The sequence below is a fragment of the Lissotriton vulgaris genome, chromosome 7 (assembly GCF_964263255.1).
Source record: "Lissotriton vulgaris chromosome 7, aLisVul1.2, whole genome shotgun sequence".
NCBI lineage: Eukaryota > Metazoa > Chordata > Amphibia > Caudata > Salamandridae > Lissotriton > Lissotriton vulgaris.
In genome coordinates this window covers 1,744,024,011-1,744,042,598 of record NC_141695.1, presented here as the reverse complement: position 1 = coordinate 1,744,042,598, position 18,588 = coordinate 1,744,024,011, and the positions used below count along the sequence as shown (strand labels likewise).

Below are 18,588 nucleotides of genomic sequence, written 5' to 3'. Positions count from 1 at the left end.
CTGCGACGCGCCGTGCCCAGGGACCCGAAGGTGTGGGGCAGGCGGCGACGCTTGCGACTCCCGCGGAGCCGCGTGGGCGGTGTCGCCCGAACCCCCGGCCGCATCGAGCGAGCGTCGGGGCGGGTCGGAGGACCGATGGCGTCGCTCCGACCTCTCATGCCTCTTACCTGAGGACTTGGATCCAGACGATCGGTGACCACTTCCGGAGCGTCGATGACTCCGACCTCGCGACCTGTCCCTCGACCTCCCGTGGGACCGGGACCGGGACCTGGAGCGGCGCGGGGCCGACTGCCTCAGCTCGAGACGCTTGCGGGACCGCTCCCGCCTAGCCTTCGACGTCAGGGCCCGGCAGTCGTCACAGGTTCGATCGTCGTGGTCGAGGCCTAAGCACTTCAGGCACCGGCGATGGGGGTCCGTGACCGACATGAGTCGGCCGCACTTCGAGCAAGGCTTGAACCCGGGCATCCCTGGCACCGATAGTCGAGTAATCGACCAAATAGAGGATCAAAAAGATCAAAAAAGTTTTCAGTCAAAAAGTGACTGGGGGTAGAGCTTCTTCCGGATCTGCGCTAGCTGGCGCGGAAAAAAGAAGAACTGACGTCAGCGCGCATGGGCGCCGTCTATATACTCCGATGACGTCATCCCGGCGCTCACGACGCCGACGACGGACGCGGAGCCGCAGACGACGCCTAACAGCGCGCAGGGGTATTGCTACGCAAAAATTTCCGGATCCAGTCTGACGCCTGGGGATATTCTAAGGTAAGGAATCTATCACTAACGTGTCTCTTTCAGATTCTGGATATAACAGGTATGTGCACTTTAAATCGCAGTATGAGCCAAACCAAATTTGGCTAGATGTAGAAAATAGGGCAGGACATGTTCTGGTGAAGCTAAAAGAGGATGAATCTGTGATTGCTGGCACCACAAACAAAAGCATTTCCATTTTAGCCGATCTGCTCTGGCAAGAACTTATTTAGAGTCCTGAAGGATATTTAGGCTTGTAAATTCATTGTGTTCAGGAGTCATCTTGATAAACACAAGGACGCTGGATCCAGATGAAGTATCTGGATGTGGTACATTGTCAATAAAGCTGGAAAGGGCTTACGGTAAAATCAGGATCAGTTTGACGAACCAATACTGCCTGGGCCATTTCGGGGTGATATGAATTGTCCTGCATGGTTTTCGCTTAATTTTGTTGAAAATCCGCTGGATTAATGAAATTGAGGGAAAAGCGTAAGCAAAGATCCCTGACCATCTTACTGAAAATGCATTCCTCTAAGATCCCAGTTGTGGATCCCAACTTGGGAAAACCAACACTTTCAATTCCAATGTGTCATTAACTGGTCTAGACTTGGTTTGACCCAAAGATGAAGACACTTCCAATAAGTGAGGCATCTGTGGGAATGGTCACCTCTGGTTTGAAGGTTCATAAATGGTGTGTTGAGGACCAAGTTCTTGTTTCACCCCTGGAAAGTCTGCTGAATTCTGTGCTCTAGTAACAATAGATCCGCCCTATATATAACAAAGGGGCAATTCATAACTCTCCGAAAACCAACAAAGATACCCTTTTTCACAAGGTATGTCCAACCTAGTGCTTCATATAAGTCAATCACACAAATGACGATTCATGAGACTGTCCAAAGTTTGGAAAAGAAAATGTTACCTTGAAAGCATCTGTTCATAGCATGCAGTGCTGTAGATTCACATGCTCTGGTTACATCTGCTGTTGTGCTTGGATGTTAGACTGTTTTCTCATACAGCGGGTTATAGCAGTATGGAGTGCGGAGTGTACACTATAGGATGCACATATGTATTGCATGAAGAGCATAATGATTGAATAAGGAAATATGTCTATGATCGCAGCCACGCGTATCTGAGAAGGAAGGTGGGCGAATACGAATCTATAGCACTACATGCTATAAATGGATTTTATAGGGTTACAGATTACTTTTGTTGCATGTGTTGCTGTAGATACACATACCATTCTCTGCACAAACTGTAAAGCAGTACTCCTCTATACACAGTGGCGAGCATGTGTATAGTTCATATGTCAAGAAAAAAGGTTCACAGCACCGTCTGGCAAATCATTGCTTGTTCTAGTAGTAGATCGGTTTTCAGGGAGAACCTCAAAGGTGCCCTCTGGGTTCACGTATTAATACATCAATCACTGGCATCAGTGTGGGTTTATTAATACAAGATTGTTTTATACTAACCATCCCTATTTTCAGTGAAGCCATCATGTAGCAGGGGAACACGTTTTCACAAGTGTCTAGCACATGTTTTAAAAGGGCTTCCCTGGGCAGCTGTATTGGCAGTAATGGAACTGACCAAACCAGGGGTATATCCGCTTATGCAGATATGTCCTCCCATGTAATATATTGCACCCTGGTTCAGGACTGTAAGGCCTGCTAGAGGGATGACTTACAAATATTACATGTAGTGTTAGGGGACATAGCACACAGGGACGTGTGACATGTTTTCACTTTTGTCTGCACCAAAACACGCAGCCTGCAGGGGCAGTCTGTGTTTGGTGAGGGATCCTTTAGGGTGGCACAATAGACGCTGCAGCCCATAGACACCCTCCATAGCCTCCTTGTCCTAGGTACCAGGTGTACCACTTACTAGGGACTTACAGGGAGTGCTAAAGGTATTGCCAATTAGGATACAATTGCACAGTTGAGAGAAAGAGAGAGTGCACTTCCAGTCAAAATCACATCAAATACCAGTCAAAAAGTGGGGGTTACCATGTCAGAAAGGGGCACTTTCCTACAATCATGCCCAACAATTTAATTACTGTTCTTACCATAAGTGGATGTGATGTCGGTGAAAGAGCTAGTAGCGTTTGAAAGGCACTTACCCTCTCCTGTTTTGGGTAGTTTTTCCTTGTAACAGAGTAAGACTGACCCTAGAAATTGCTGTACCTTTTGTGCGAATGGAGATAAAACATTTCCGCATTGAGGAGCCTAGCTCGCAACCGCGATGGCCGCCTGACTCCTCGGCTCCGCTGACCCTTTTGCAGTCCCCCCGGTTCCCGCATCATCCTGCTTCCTATCCGAGTACTGTCCTGTACCAGCGGAACCGGGAGGCAAACCCGGTCACGCCGATGTGCCTCTTTACTCGATCCCGGCAGTGGGAGCCCCGAGACGCCCTCGCCCTTCTGGACGCCGACCGGCGCAGCCCGAGTCTTTGTCCTGCGGAGACGGCCGGCCCTGTACATGAAGACGGCGGCCATTACGGGTCGAATAGAGCCGGCTGCTTTCCTCCGTCGGCAGCGCCCGCATTCCTGCGCCTGGCACCGCGGATTCTGACTCTGGGCGCCGCCGCTACTGGAGCTACAAAGTAGCTGCTCTCCAACCTCGGCACGGCTCCTCCGCAACATTGTCTCCCCTGACATGGGACACATGGCGGACCTCCGTCTCTCATCCTGAAGCGGCCTTTATCGTGTGGACTAACTGCCCTTGGTGGACCATTGTCGTGCTACGGATCTTCTGCTATAATTGGGGACTACATGGTTACGACTTGGATGGACTTTTGCGATCGTCCCCTGATTCGGCAGTGGTCCCTCAGTGTGCTCCCACCTTCCAAGAGGGCCATCGTGCAGTTGGATTGTATCGTTGCACCGCACCATAAGGGACAGGGTTGAGGATGCCCCCTCCTGACTCAGGACTGTCTCTCTTGTACTGCTGGGTTGTTGACGGACTGCCGGGGACATTGAATATCGGTATTGTACTGGTCTTGGGGTCGGGGTAAGGGCGGCTAAGGAACTGTACGTTAATTGTGTTGAGTATATTTCACGGGCCCTCCTCCGGTCTTATGTGAATTGTATTCTTTTTCTTTCTCCTATTTTCCTTTTCTTTTTCTCCTTCTCAATTTTCTCTTTTCTTACTATATTTCGGGTTATGGGGAGACAAACACTCTGCTAGGGGGGGGTAGGCCGTAGCCTCTGCATGTGTGTAGGGTGGGGGGGTAATTTTAGTTCGTTTTTCTTTCTATGGTGCCTTTTTGTTTTTATATAATTTCTTCTTCTTCTAGGCCCGTGTTAGGCATGCTGGGGGAGGGGTGGTAGCGCGGTATTAGTTGGGATGTTACGTCCTCTTTGGGGGTGTGCATAACTTGTGACCATCCTCTGGCTGGAACCTGCATGTAGCGAACTGTACTGACTGGTGAGGGTGTCTTCTGTCGAGTCCCACCTACATGGACCTAGTTCTTAATTTCTTTGTATAAGTACGGAACAGTATGACCTGCTCTTAATAGTTGCGATGAAAACCTTTAAAATTAACCTTCGCTGATCCTGAGACATGGTAATGTGGTAATTACAGTGTAATCTTTTAATGCTCGCTTACAATGAGAGATGTTACTGTGTCACCGTAACGCTGCATTGGTGCTTAACTGTCTTCGTGGCCGGCCGGCAGGTTGTAGGCCCGTATTTGTTCTGATTCGATGCACAATAAAGGTTTTCAAAAAAAAAAAAAAAAAAAAAACATTTCCGCATTGACAGAGAACTCTAGTCACAGGGACACGACTGCCTGAGTGCGTGCCAATCACTGTTCTAGACTGCCACTCTTTATCAGCCAATAGTTCGTATATGGGAAGAATGGAAATTCTTCTCATATGTGCAGTCACCATCGCCAGATATTTCAGTTCATCAAACTTTATTGCGGCTGTTTCAGCCATAAAAGCACATATAAGATTTTGGTAATACAGTGAAATATGATCAATAGCAGCATGAGGGATTTGGCAGTATCATTATATTATTGACTCAAACAATTTACACAGGGATCAAAATGAGATAACAAGGGGATCGGTTATAAAAGTTAAAAGTTAGTATAAAACATAATTTAAGATTAAGATCATATAAAAACTTTAAAAAAATTAGCAAACATTATTAAGAATACATCCAACATTAATGAGCTAAAATTGCATCTCAAAAAGCAGCAGCTAGTGGCTAAATTGCTTTTTTTAACAAAAACAACGTTTAAGTCACATAGCGAAAAATAATTTTGAACATGCCACCACATATACTAGTGCAGTATCAGATTTTAGGATCCTTAGACAGTCTTGATAATTTCTAGTGCCCATATTTCTGCACAGTTGGATGAACCCTTTGGCCCTAGTCAGCTTATATGCTGGGCAGAATAGCATTACATGGGTCACTGTTTCCTCCTCCACCATGCATCCTGGGCAAAGAGACTTTAAACCCACAGCCCACTTGTTGGTTACTGGATAGAGCGGGAGTGTCCCATATCTGAATTGCAGATACAGCTTCCTAGCTAGAGGCGGCTGGATTTGGTCTAAAACTTGTTCAAATTGATACAGTGACTTAAAATCATGGAACCCGTACGTTAGACTGGTCGTTGCTACGCCTTGGATTAAACTAGCAAGTTTATGGGCTTTCACTGCGTTGGCTAGTTGACTTTTGGAAGTAGCTAAACATGATTCCTCAGGGGTAGTCCATAAGTCCTCCTTACCCATGACACTAAAGGAGTCCCTGACGAACGACAACTAGGGTATACGACCTACAGCCCCCAATAATAACAGAACCGCTTTCAATTCATCCCTATAGTCCCTCAACTCGGGTGTACTCCACACCCGCCGCCAGTATAACAGCGGTCTTGCCGAAGTTAAGTCCTCTATTGGGAGAATATCTAAGTTCATTCGTAGCGGCACAAGGGGCGTACTTACTGGGAGAGCTGGAATATTTCTAATGAGCTTGTTTTCAGTAAGTGATAAGGCATTAGGGGAACAATGACCCCACAACTCTGCCCCGTAAAGGACAGCAAACCTAGCTTGGACTATATAAATTTCAAGCAACGGGCTTACGGTCTTTGCCACACAGGACTTATATTCACTTTCATTAGTCGCCCTATTGCCTGGGTCAGTTTCAGGTTGACCTTTCCAATTTGGGGGCCCCATCCCATCATATCGTTTAATGTGAAGCCCAGATAGTCAAATAATTTAACTTGCTCTAGTGGTCTCTCATCCATCAGAGTATGTGGGCAATTAGTGGTAGAGGCATTAAATACCATATATTTTGTTTTATTAATGTTAACTACCAGTTTTCGCTTTTTTCAGAACTGGGCAAACTCATTCAACACCCTCTGCATCCCCATTGATGACTTTGAGTGGAGCAGGGTGTCGTCCGCGAACATTAGTGCGGGGAATTTAGATGACGATATTCTCGGAGCACCCAGGTCCTTAGCGGCAAGCAGATCATCAATTAGACCATTTAAAAAATAAAGAAAAGGGGGTCGGGGCTAATACACAGCCTTGACTGACCCCCCTTTCCAACGGTAAAAGGCGCTGTTAATAGACCATTCTTACCGTATCTTACCCTAGCATATGTATTCTCATGGAGGCGTTTAAGTTGGTAACAAAGATATGGCAGAAGTCCCATGTCCAGAAGGATGTTCGACATCTGGTCATGGTCCACAATATCAAACGCCGACTTCAAATCCACAAATGTAAGATACAGGGTTCCCCCTTCCAAAACTACGTGCTTCCAGTAAATTAACCGGAGCCTAAACAATTTGTCTGTGGTTGAAATTTTATATCTAAATCCTGCTTGTAATGGAGTTAGGATATCTCGGTCTTCTACCCACACCTGTAATATGCTCAACAAAATCCTTCCATAGATTTTCTGCGTAACATCAATAAGACTGATTGGCCTGTAATTCGCAGGTTCAATCGGTGAAACTTTTTTAAAAATGGGGACAATCTCCACCCCCACCCATGTGGACGGTACTGGAAGGCCATCAAGTATTTCATTAAAGAGCAAAAATTAATTTGGTGCCCATACTGTTTGCTCGTCTTTGAACAAGTCCCCTGGGAACCTGTCCATAATAAGAATAATACTTCTATAGCGCTTAGACAAAATGTCTGGGGACTGATTGATTTTTACCCACCTGCTCCGTCTCCCTCCTTGGGCAACTTCCAAGTTATTGCATTGCACAGGCTCTCCAAAGATACCCACTCCTGCCAGCTGGAAGTCCAGATTCATAATTAGTGGGTTGTGGTCGCTTTCAGGGCGTAAGTTAACTCTAAAATCAACCACATTATGCCAGACCTCCAGACTAAGCATTAAATAGTCAATTGTTGACACTACATCATCTGGCTGAAAGGTGGGATGCCCCGGACTGCCTCCAATAAACCGCCCATTACATGCCCTTAGGGAATAAGTCAAAGTTAGGATTGTTAGCCGCAAAACTAGGGGTGTTCAACTCCTAGTGGGATACATATTAGGAGGGGGAATTGACCATGCTATATCCACGTCACTACTTACGACTAGCGCCATACCATTAAGGGGCTCGTATTGGCAAAAAGTCCCCACCAATTATAAGAAGGTGCCCCCCTCAAGTGTACTGAGAAAATTTGTCAGGGCGTCTATAGTGGGGGAGGTGGCACCATACTGAGCTGGCCTAGAGTAGACATTAATAACAGCTAATCTGGGGAGGTTGCTGCGTGACAAGAGGATACACATAATATCTGGAGAATGCGTATCTACACGCCTTAACTTGCATCCCAAATGGATACCCACCCATATACAAAGTACCCCTGATGGTCTACCCCTAGGCCCCTTAAAGGCAGCTTCACAGTAAGCCACAAACCCCCCTCTATACTGGGGATCAGTTGCCCACGTTTCCTGGAATAGGCAGATCTCGTGTCCCTCAATATAGCCCCCCCCCCCCAATCTGGTTGGTCCATTTTAGACATCAAACCTGCAATATTCCAGGATAGGATTGTTAAACCTCCAGTAACCAAACTTTTATCCCGGTGGGGGTTTATCCTATGCATCTCAGCCAGTCCCTGGGTGGCAATGCCACTAATTCCCTTAGAGCCTTGGACCGGGACAACATGGTTGCAATTGGGCACATTATTACCTGTGGGGCCCTCCCCCGCCACAACTGGATTATGCAGTAATATTAAATCATCAGTTATCAACCCCTCCTCAACATTAAAGAGAGTCCGAGAGGTAGAGCCCCCTCCCAGAGCCTCACTGGATGTTAAACTATGTTTCGGTGGAGCATTCATGCTTGTGGACGTGGGAATTAGTCAATCCACCAAATCTAAACCGCTGAATCTGTTACTAAGTGGTACAAAAAACTGTAGATCGTTATAACCAGCTCTGTTCCATTCATACTGGTCATAGTTGGCCATATAATTTGGGGGAGGTGGGGGGGGGGGGTTGGGGGGGGGGGGGGGGGGGTAGAAATGACTTAGGTTGTGGGCCATATTGGTGGGGCCTGAGGATCTCGTTGGCCACGCACAAACATGGCCCACAGCTATCGGGTCCTTAAAATTTACAACAATACAATCCCCCACTTGGTTTTTTGGCCTGCTTCCCACCCAGCGCACTCTCCTTACACACAGTATCTGGCCGTTGACTTCTCCCGGAAGGGGTCTGTTATTATTTAGCAAGTATACCGTTTTGTTTTTAAGTTGATTGTGTGTTTGGATCTTCCCATGATCCAATTCTGGCACCCCAGTCAATATTACGACATACGGTGCACAGTCTGGGGGTAGGTTTAAGTGTTTGTGGGTGTTCTTAGCAGCTACCCCCCCCTGTCAATTCCCTGGATAACAGTAGACTTTCTCTGTGGTTTTGGGGTTCCCAGCAATGTGTCCTCCGAACAAGCGGCCTAATACTAGGGGGCTCAGCTTCCGGTAGATTCATTCCACGTATTTTATCCCTCTCAGCACTTGGGGCCGTTACTTGCACATTCTTGTTAGAATTAACTCTATCGGACCCCCCACTGGCTCTTGGACCCTCATTCAATACATCATGTGATCTACCAAGGTTTACTATAGTATTCTTAATTGTATCCACACTAGACAACATCGTTCCTTCAATCTTAAGCAGTCTCTTTTCAATTTGTGTGAGTCTTTCTATTAAAGGTTTCAGAGACTAATCAATAATTTCGCCAATTCTTTGCCAATTCGGGTCCTCTGTATGAAATGTTCTACTAACAGAGTCTGCGTAAGATATGCCGGCAGCAATACTACTGTCCTGCACTGTTTGAATAACAGGGGAATCCAGCGTAGCCACATTGCTGCTTTTGTTCGGCTTGTGAACTTTTGGGTTTCTCCCCTTATGGTGTGCGCCACCACGCTTCCTCTTAGGAATTGCTCCCAACGTCTGCTCAGAGGGGAGTAATTGATATCTATGAGCTTCCATTGCGCGTGTCGCGGGACCCCTGGTAGAATCTGATATTATGCCATTCGAATGTAAAGTCTGCGCCTGCGCCCTACCCGAATTAATTTCAATATTCGCAACACACGGATCACTGTTACTTATAGTTGGTGCCGGAGCAGTAAGGGTCAGTTGTGAGCTTTTCACAGGGGATGGTACACTCACTAGACCCCCCCCCCCCCCATAAAGGAGCGCTTGTTAAAAATACGGTCCATAGAGAGGCGCCGTTCAGTTATGGCAATTTCATGTTCTAGGACAGACGAGGCTCTCGAAATAAATTGATCCAACGTACCAGCCACGTATCCCACACCTGTAACCTTCTTCCCCTTTTTCTCTTGAGAAGGCATCTTTACAGACAAGTGTATCAAGTCCTAAATCACTACACCACTTACTTGAAGCAGGTTATGAGGAACTGGTGTTGTCAGAGGGGGGGCCCAGCCCAGCCTCCCCCAGTCTCCAACGGGCACAAACGGGCTCGCCCTTGGCCTGGGCTTCGCCCGGCGCACGCCCGCGCGCGTCCCACGTGGCGTGCTCCAAGATGTAAGCTGTGGGCGGCTGTGGTAGGAGCGCAGGTGTTGGTGGTTGCGGGGCTCCTGTGAATTGGAGTCCCGCTTCACTCCCCAAAACGACCACAGAGTCACAGTCAAGTCCCGGCAAAGTCTCACTGCTGCGAGCGGCACCCGGGAAGCGGGGCCGCGAGCAGTTTGGAGGCGGCAACAAGAGGAGCGCAGGTGTTGGTGGTTGCGGGGCTCCTGGGAGTTGGAGTCCCGCTTCGCTCCTCAAAACAACCACAGAGTCACAGGCAAGTCCCGGCAAAGTCTTACTGCTGCAAGCGGCGCCCGGGAAGCAGGGGCTGCAAGCAGTTTTGAAGCGGCAACAAGAGGAGCGCAGGTGTTGGTGGTTGCGGGGCTCCTTGGAGTTGGAGACCCACTTCACTCCCCAAAACGACCACAGAGTCACAGGCAAGTCCCGGCAAAGTCTCACTGCTGCGAGCGGCTAGATATTTAGTAAACACACTTGGTATGTACAAACTCAGCCACTTGCTACAGTCAATTTCTTAAAACTCACTACAACGGCATCAAAGTCAAAGCGCTCCACTTCCAATATGGCTGACTCCCACTATAATCCAGAAGTTCTTCTACGATACTTGCTATTGTAGTAGTACTTCTGAAGTACTGTTTCTAATATATTTTTCGATTATTTAGCGATTCCCGACCGAGTCGCGCCACAAATGCTGCTGCCGCTTAGCTTGAGCTCTCACCACAGAAGGCATAAAGTAGTACATTTGCAGAGGTTTAGCTTTCAGGTTAACTGTTTTTTTTTGTGTGTGCAGATTTATATAGCGCAAACTCGGCCCGAAGGTATTGGAGCGCTTTACATGCGCACCAGTTACGTTACACAAGGACAGATTCAATAGGTTGAACCCGAGCCAGCTCGCATGCGCTGCTCTGACGATCTGCTGTAGTGAAGTAGGGAATACAAGCCCCACTCACTCTCCGCCCATATTTGCCATGGACTTGTGTCAGTCATTACCCCCCCCCCCCCCTCCTGTTGTTGTCCGTGATGCCTACCATTTGCAATAGGTCTCGCATTTACACGAGTTTGAGCTAACAGCATTGTAAATGACAATGCCTTTTATTTATGTTTTGGTTTTTAAAACATGAATAAAACTAATTGTCATTTACAATGCCAATAACTGAAACTCGTGTAAATGCGAGACCTATTGCATTACAAATGCGTGTTACACATTCTCCCAGTTAGGATATAAATGACATAAGTTGTTAGTGATGGCCCGTTACAAAGTGGCTTACTATCATTCATGTTTTTAACACTCAAAACAAAGCATGATGCTTCTCTTGGTTGGAGACGGGCACCCCCCTTGAGATCAAGTACACCCCCTCCATAACCCTCCCCCCAGGTGGGCCAGCCCCCCAATTTGAAGACCTCTGCTCTAGACAGTCACTCAAAGGGAGCTGAGGTGTGCCTTGCATATCCTGATGGGCCATCACCAGGCTGATGGGCCTTCCTGAGCTAGAGTGGTGGGAGTCATGGTCATTGACACCTGAATAGGCTGTGCCTGTCCTCACACAAAGCGGTCTCCACCACCCTGTGGTGCGTCTGGATCCAGGTCATGGAAATGCAGGGTCTTGTGTACTACAAAGACTTTACTCTGAAGTTTGCCTACTTTAAAGGCAGAAAGAAGTATAAGTATTGTACCTCTGGCACTTTAAAACAGAACGCTTCTGGACTAAAGGACAGTCTGCCAGGAAGAAGAACTGGATGCTGTAGGAGGAACAGCCACTCTGCCTGCTGCTTTGCTGTGCTGGCCTGCTGCTTTTGTCCTGGGAGTGAAAGGACTGGACTTTTCTCTATACATCCTGCTTCCAAGGTTCTCTAAGGGCTTGAGCGTGCTTGCCCATTGTTAAGAAGTCTCAGAGCCATCAAAGACTTCATCTACCTGTTCTGCTGAGAGCCCTGACTTGCCAAGTGGTGCCAAATCCAGTTCCCGGGCCCTTTGAAGCAGAATCGGTTTATCGGAAGAGAAAATCCACGCCATCTACTTTCAATGCTCCTTTTCTCAATGGGGCACCACCGTGCGGCTAAAGGATAGACGCAGAATCTGCTTTGCAATTGAAAAAACACTGCAGCCCAAGTCCCATGCACTTTGTCACCGACGTCGGTGGGACCAGTTCCGACTCAGCCCCTGCTTCACCACTGAATAATCAACGCATTACCTGCTCGCTGCTGTGAAATCGACACAGCGCCTGCTTCCCCGACGCCAAATCAACACGGCGCATCTGGATGTTCAACGCATCATCCCTGGGTGCCAATTTTTTCATCAATGTTGACCAGCAGTAAGGTACTGAGGCAGAGTCTCCGGAGATCGATGTATCACCACTCCTTCCAGTAGGGAACTGGTGCATCACCGCCCCTGCGCAGCAGAAAGGAACTGACGGATCACCTCCCCTGAGAGTAGGGAATCAACGCACCACTTTGCTTTACCAGCGCCTCGCCTCCCCTGCACCAGTTTCATCTTTGAATTTTGACGCATCTAAGGTATTTTATGCTCAAAACAAAACATCCATTCATTTCTATGGATTGAACTTATTTAACATTTGAAAAGTGATATCTTTACTTCTGTAAGTTGGAGTTTTGTTGTCTTGGTCTCATTCTATTCAGATAAATATTGCCCATCTTTCTAAACTGGTGTGGACTGATTTTGTAGTGTTTTCACTGTGTTACTGTGTGTGTATGTACAAATGCTTTACACATCGCCTCAGAGATAAGCCTGACTGCCTGTGCAAATTACAAAGAGGATGAGCAGGAGTTATCTTAGCTGTGTGAGTCCCTTACCCTGACTAAAGAAAGGGTCCCTACTTGGACAAGTCGCAAACCATTGCCAACAAGAAACCCCATTTTTATCAATATTCAATCATGCTTAGTACAAATGATGGACTGATAGCAATGTAATGGCCCTGCAAATGTCCGGGAGTCATCATACAAGCCTCAGTATCTGTTTTCGCACTATTGTATGTCAAACCATTACACACAATAATGGTAGTGGTATGTTTGCTCAATAAGAGGAGATCATACAAGAGACTATTCACTAAGAAATGATTGTTTTAAAGGAAGACAGATCCTTATGAACAGCTGCACAATTTACAAAGTGTTATTTGTCCTTGTATATATCCTTGGTTTATGGTCTCTAAAGACTTTCAAGGTATGTAGTGATTGTTCCCTTAAGGGACGATGGATAAGAAACAAACTTGCTGATGCGATTGTCTATTTAATGTGGAAGTCTGGAATTATTTCTGAAAAACAAGGATAAATCTGTACCAAACCATTCTTATGGGGTAATAATGTCTCGCTTTCTTCATTGTACAAAACCAGAATCTCACCCAACCTTCTAGCTGAAGTCCGGATAAGATCTGAAGCTATGACTTACGCAGTGGCTCAAAAGAGGGGTCCATCATCATTGAAAGCACAACAATCAATTTCCATGGGAAATAACTATCAGAGTGGGGCATAAACCTTTCTAAATCCTTCTACTAAATCTCCAATCACAGCCACTGAAAAATGAGGATAGCATAGAACATACACGAAAAGTGAAATGAGCAAATATAATTTGACTGTAAAGAGCTGTTAGCTAGATTTAGCCAAGAAGAGAAGCTGTCATTGTTTCATATTGACAAATGTGTGGCTCCCTTGCTGCTGCAAAGACCAAGTGAAGCACATCTTTAACTTGAATGAGTACGAGGGGGTAGTGGGCGGGTGTTTTACTTCCTTCAGAATGGTCATACAGTTGTCTGGAAGATTTAAGTGGCCATACTATGCAAAGTTGTATCATGAGGATGGTCACAAACCATACTGCATATTGAGGTCATCTAAAGGAATGACACTGGTCAAAGAAAGCAATCATGGCGATTGAAGGCACAGGTGAGAAATAAAACCTAAACCCAACTAAAATCTCAAAACAGCTCCATCCTAGAAAGAAAGAGAAAATAAAGCTAGACGCCCTATTATGTTAAGAAAGAGTAATCAACTCAACAAAAATAACATATCAACAATAGCCTTTGTAAAAAATAGTACAGATTATTGCTTGGCACACAAACATCAATCTGCCCAACAGACCCCCTGCAATGCACGATGGCAGTTTCCAGCCTCTTTCAGGTACAACACCATCTTGCATTTTTTTTGTCTGTAAAATACATTTCCGAGCTATATTATGATTAAACAAAAGACTCAAACTATGTTCCTCAGACGCATGTTTTCTTGTTAAATGATTTTGAAAATTGAATATGGAAGCATTTATGTAGGATCCAGGATAGTGCATGTGTGACTGTCCTACCATTTATGAATATCAGAATGAACACTGATGAGAATTCCTACTGACCACGCTGAACGCTTTCACAAACTGACCTGAAATCTTCAAGCTGTCGAGCAACCTCGGGAAACAGGTGAACCTGGAGCTCCTGCATGCACTTCGTTAGAATGACTTCCGAAATCATGTCCGCCCGACTCCGATCTATAACAGAGGAAACACAAGATAGACATCATTATCTCTTGGCGACAATAAACCACAACCTCAGCCGCAAGAGGCCACCCCCTCAGCCGCCAGAGGCCACCCCCTCAGCCGCCAGAGGCCACCCCCTCAGCCGCAAAGGGCCACCCCCTCAGCCGCAAAGGGCCACCCCCTCAGCCGCAAAGGGCCACCCCCTCAGCCGCAAAGGGCCACCCCCTCAGCCGCAAAGGGCCACCCCCTCAGCCGCAAAGGGCCACCCCCTCAGCCGCAAAGGGCCACCCCCTCAGCCGCAAAGGGCCACCCCCTCAGCCGCAAAAGGCCACCCCCTCAGCCGCAAAAGGCCACCCCCTCAGCCGCAAAGGGCCACCCCCTCAGCCGCAAAGGGCCACCCCCTCAGCCGCAAAGGGCCACCCCCTCAGCCGCAAAGGGCCACCCCCTCAGCCGCAAAGGGCCACCCCCTCAGCCGCAAAGGGCCACCCCCTCAGCCGCAAAGGGCCACCCCCTCAGCCGCAAAGGGCCACCCCCTCAGCCGCAAAGGGCCACCCCCTCAGCCGCAAAGGGACACCCCTTCAGCCGCAAGAGGCCACCCCCTCAGCCGCAAGAGGCCACCCCCTCAGCCGCAAGAGGCCACCCCCTCAGCCGCAAGAGGCCACCCCCTCAGCCGCAAGAGGCCCCCCACTCAGCCGCCAGAGGCCACCCCATAACCGCAAGAAGCCACCCATCAGCCAGAGGAGGCCAAGGCTTGGCTTTAGTCTACCATAATTTAATCCCTCACGACTTCCAATGTACAAAGGTGGTGAAGAGGGAAATCCACAGATAGCCTAACATGCTAGTGCTTGTTTGCTCCTTTTGCTTTAAACGACTATACAGGTGATCAAACAAAAAAAGGGCACAGACAGAGTTAACAATAGTAAGCTGTAGAAGGCTGCATAAGATCGTGCCGGAGGTTACAAGAATATTGCATGTGCAATGCCACCATATGAGCACAGGTAAATGTTCCTACCAATAAACATCAGAAGGCTGGCTCAACAATACCACAAATGGCCATGAATATCCCCACTAAACACAAGAATACTGGACATGCAAATCCCCCAGAGGACAAGTAAAGGTTCTAACAACTAAAGGTAAGTAGGCAGATCCAGAAGGGAGCAGAAGTAATAGTTTCACACCATTACACACCGAATCGTGGATGTGCATAGTCCCCAACGGGCATGAATAACAAGTTCACATCACTAAACACCACAAGCCAGGATCAACAATGCCACGAAGGGGCAGAAGTAGCAGGTTTACGACGCTACACACAAGAATACTAGATGTACAAAGGCCCAAGCAGCCATGACTAGAGATCTGCATTATCAGACACTAGAAGGCTGGTTAAGCATGGTCACTAAGAGGGACAAGAAAACCATTAAACACAAGAGTTTGTAATGCCCCGAGATTCAAATTCCTCCTACTAAACACCTGAAGGATGGGTCAGCACTGCCACTAAAGAGTACAAGCAACAGGTTCACACTACTAAACAGAATAATACAGGATGTGCAACTTTTCCAGAGGGCAGGACTACAGTCTTGCATCACTAAACATCAGAAGGCTGGATCGGCCATGCCTCAAAGGGGTAGAAGTAACAGGTCAAACCATTACGCACAATAATTGTGGACATGCATAGGCCCTAGCAGGCATGAACACAGGTTCTTCCCACTGAAGACCAGATCACTGGATCAGCAATGCCACTAAGGGGCAGAAGAAACAGGTTTACACCACCACGCACAAGAATACAAGTCACGTACAGTCCCCAACTGACACGAGTAACAGGCAAGTTCCTCTAAACACCAGAAAGCTGGATCGGCAATGCCACAATGGGGAAGACAGGTTCACACTAGTACAAGGAAGAATTATGAATGTGCAAATCCCCAGTGAGAACGAGTAAATGCTCTCATAACAAGAAGGCTTGTTCAGCAATGCCACTTAGTGGCAAGAGTAACACCACTGAACACAAGAATACTAGAGGATGAAAACCCCCCAGCAGCCAAGACCAGAGGTCTAAACTACTAGAAACCAGAAGGCCGGATCAGGATGGCCACTAAGAGGCACATTAACACCACAAAACAAAGTACAGAATAATGGGCATGCAATGCCGGAGGGGGCACAGATCCAAATTACCACCACTTAACATAAAAAGACTGATCGGTATCGCCAGTAAGGGGCAAAAGCAACATGTTCCCATTATAATTGAAGAATACAGGGTATGCACCATTCCCAAAGGGCACGAGTACTGGTTTGTACTACAAAGGTATACACAAAGGCTAACCCCGAGTACTGGCCTCCACACATGCCCCTAACAAGGGACAGAAAACCATCCTCTGAAATACACTGCCCACACTTTGGCCTCTTAGCTCTTGATAGTAGGAGGAGACTAGTTTTATCATGATTGACACAATAGATAAAGCACTGAACTGCTATGCAGGCACAACAGCGAGCTCCTTGCCGGGGACAATGTGGTTACTCGATGTGAGGCGAACAGACAGTTGGTGGGCCCCTTGGACTGAATATTCTCACTATTTAGTGGCCTATAAGAGTTTTGCCAGACTGGATCATGTTGTAGTAGGCAAACAACTCCAATCTACCATTAAGGAGCTAGTGCAGAGACTATGACCATGTCTCATGGAAAGATGTCATGCACGAGTAGTCTGCCAATGACCCTGGTGAGTGGGACTGACCTCCGAGAGACTTAACACAAGCCCCATCCTAAAGACCCACTGGAGCTACACACGATGCACTAACGTTTCACTGACTCTCTGACCTTCATTGCCACGCTGTAGGATAGCCTGAAGGCTGTTGATCAGGGACCCCTCATAAGGAAAGCAGCCCACCTTAAAAAAATGAAAGAAGCCATACTGGCCGTTTGAATATACAACTTCAGAAGATAGAAATACAACAAACATGTGCAGTCACAAAAGTAGTTATGGAAGGTGATCTCCTTGAGAGGATAAATCAGGGTGATAGTCCAAGTAGGCTGACAATACTATGAGGGAGGGAATGCTGTTAGGATCTTGTTAACAGTATCAGAATGTTGACAAAAAAGGTAAAGCAGCTTAAGGAAGAAATCTATTTTAATAATAGCTGACCTACTGGACAGGGACATCCACCTACTTACAACATCATAAATGTTAGTGATTGCTGGCCCATTATTATCCCCAATTAATACCTTTATGGCTAAATGGGACTTTGACAGCCAGCTAGCACAAGAAGCCCATCATTTATTCTCATGAGAAATCAAGGTTTGTGAATGGAGTTATAGGGAAAGTTCTGATTTATTCCAATTTATTTGTAGGCTTGTATCTTAAGTCCCTCAATACCAGAGCTACATTGTCAGCACAGTCTTTAAAGTAGCATAACATCATCAGAGCAGAAGTACATCAGATAATTTCTGCCTGTTATACAGAGTCCTAAAATGATTAGATGTTCCCCCAGGGCAAAAGTTGAGGCTTCATAGCTATAGATAACAGCAATGTGGAAAACGTACAACCCTATCCGGCACCTCTAAATATCTTCAAGGGAAGGGAGAAGAAGCTATTAACTTTAATCTGGGCTATAAATTACAAGAATAGAAGGGACACGTAAGCTATGAAGCCATCTCCAAAACCAGCCTTCTCAGCACCACAAATGCAGAAGGCCATGTCGGGATGTGAAAAGCCTTTCTCGGGATCCAAAAACAATTTTGTTGCTGGAGGTTAGACGTAACCTGATGAAGAGTGAAAAAAGGGGAAAGCTTCTTTGAGCGGGACAGACCAGGTATGAATCCAGATTGCTGTGCAAGCACCAGGTTGGACATATAGAGTAATCGACCTGGAGGATTCCAATTTTGCCAGTATATTATTATTTGTGATCATGATGGATAATGGGCTGTTTGACCCACACCTTGCAAGGGATGTGTGGCACTAGGATGGCGTCCCGTAGAGCGGCACAGAGATTTCCCACTTTTTATTCCTCCTCAAATGTATTCAATAAGTGGGGAGCAAAAACTTCGCACAATTTATTGTAGACTTCTACGTCAGTTCATCATTGCTAGGGGCTTTAACTCCAGCCAATTATTTAATTGCATCCTTGATTTCAGCTTTGGGCAACAGATGTAATAAAGGGCTCCACCTCATGAGCATCAAGCCCGCCCACGGTGGTTATATCCAAGTAGATTTCAATCTGTTTTAGGCGCCATTACTCTAGCAGAGTACAGGTCTCCATAGTACGATACAAATGAGAAGAGAATCTCTGGGTTCATCCTGCACAGCTTTCATCATTTTCAATTTGGAGAATAATAGGGCGGTAGGAACTAACAAATGTCACATGGCTGTCTCCGTCTCCCAGTATTCCATGAACTATG

General features: G+C 46.9%; 1 protein-coding gene across 7 annotated transcripts in view; it reads right to left on the bottom strand.

Moving 5' to 3' along the window:
* ARHGEF1 (Rho guanine nucleotide exchange factor 1) overlaps positions 1 to 18,588 on the bottom strand; it is a 520,185-nt gene that overhangs the window by 236,324 nt on the left and 265,273 nt on the right. For all 7 annotated transcript variants that reach the window (XM_086933027.1, XM_086933031.1, XM_086933029.1 and 4 more), the window contains exon 7: positions 14,108 to 14,213. In XM_086933027.1, coding sequence (XP_086789153.1) covers positions 14,108 to 14,213 — 106 coding nt within the window. The remainder of the gene's footprint in view (positions 1 to 14,107; positions 14,214 to 18,588) is intronic.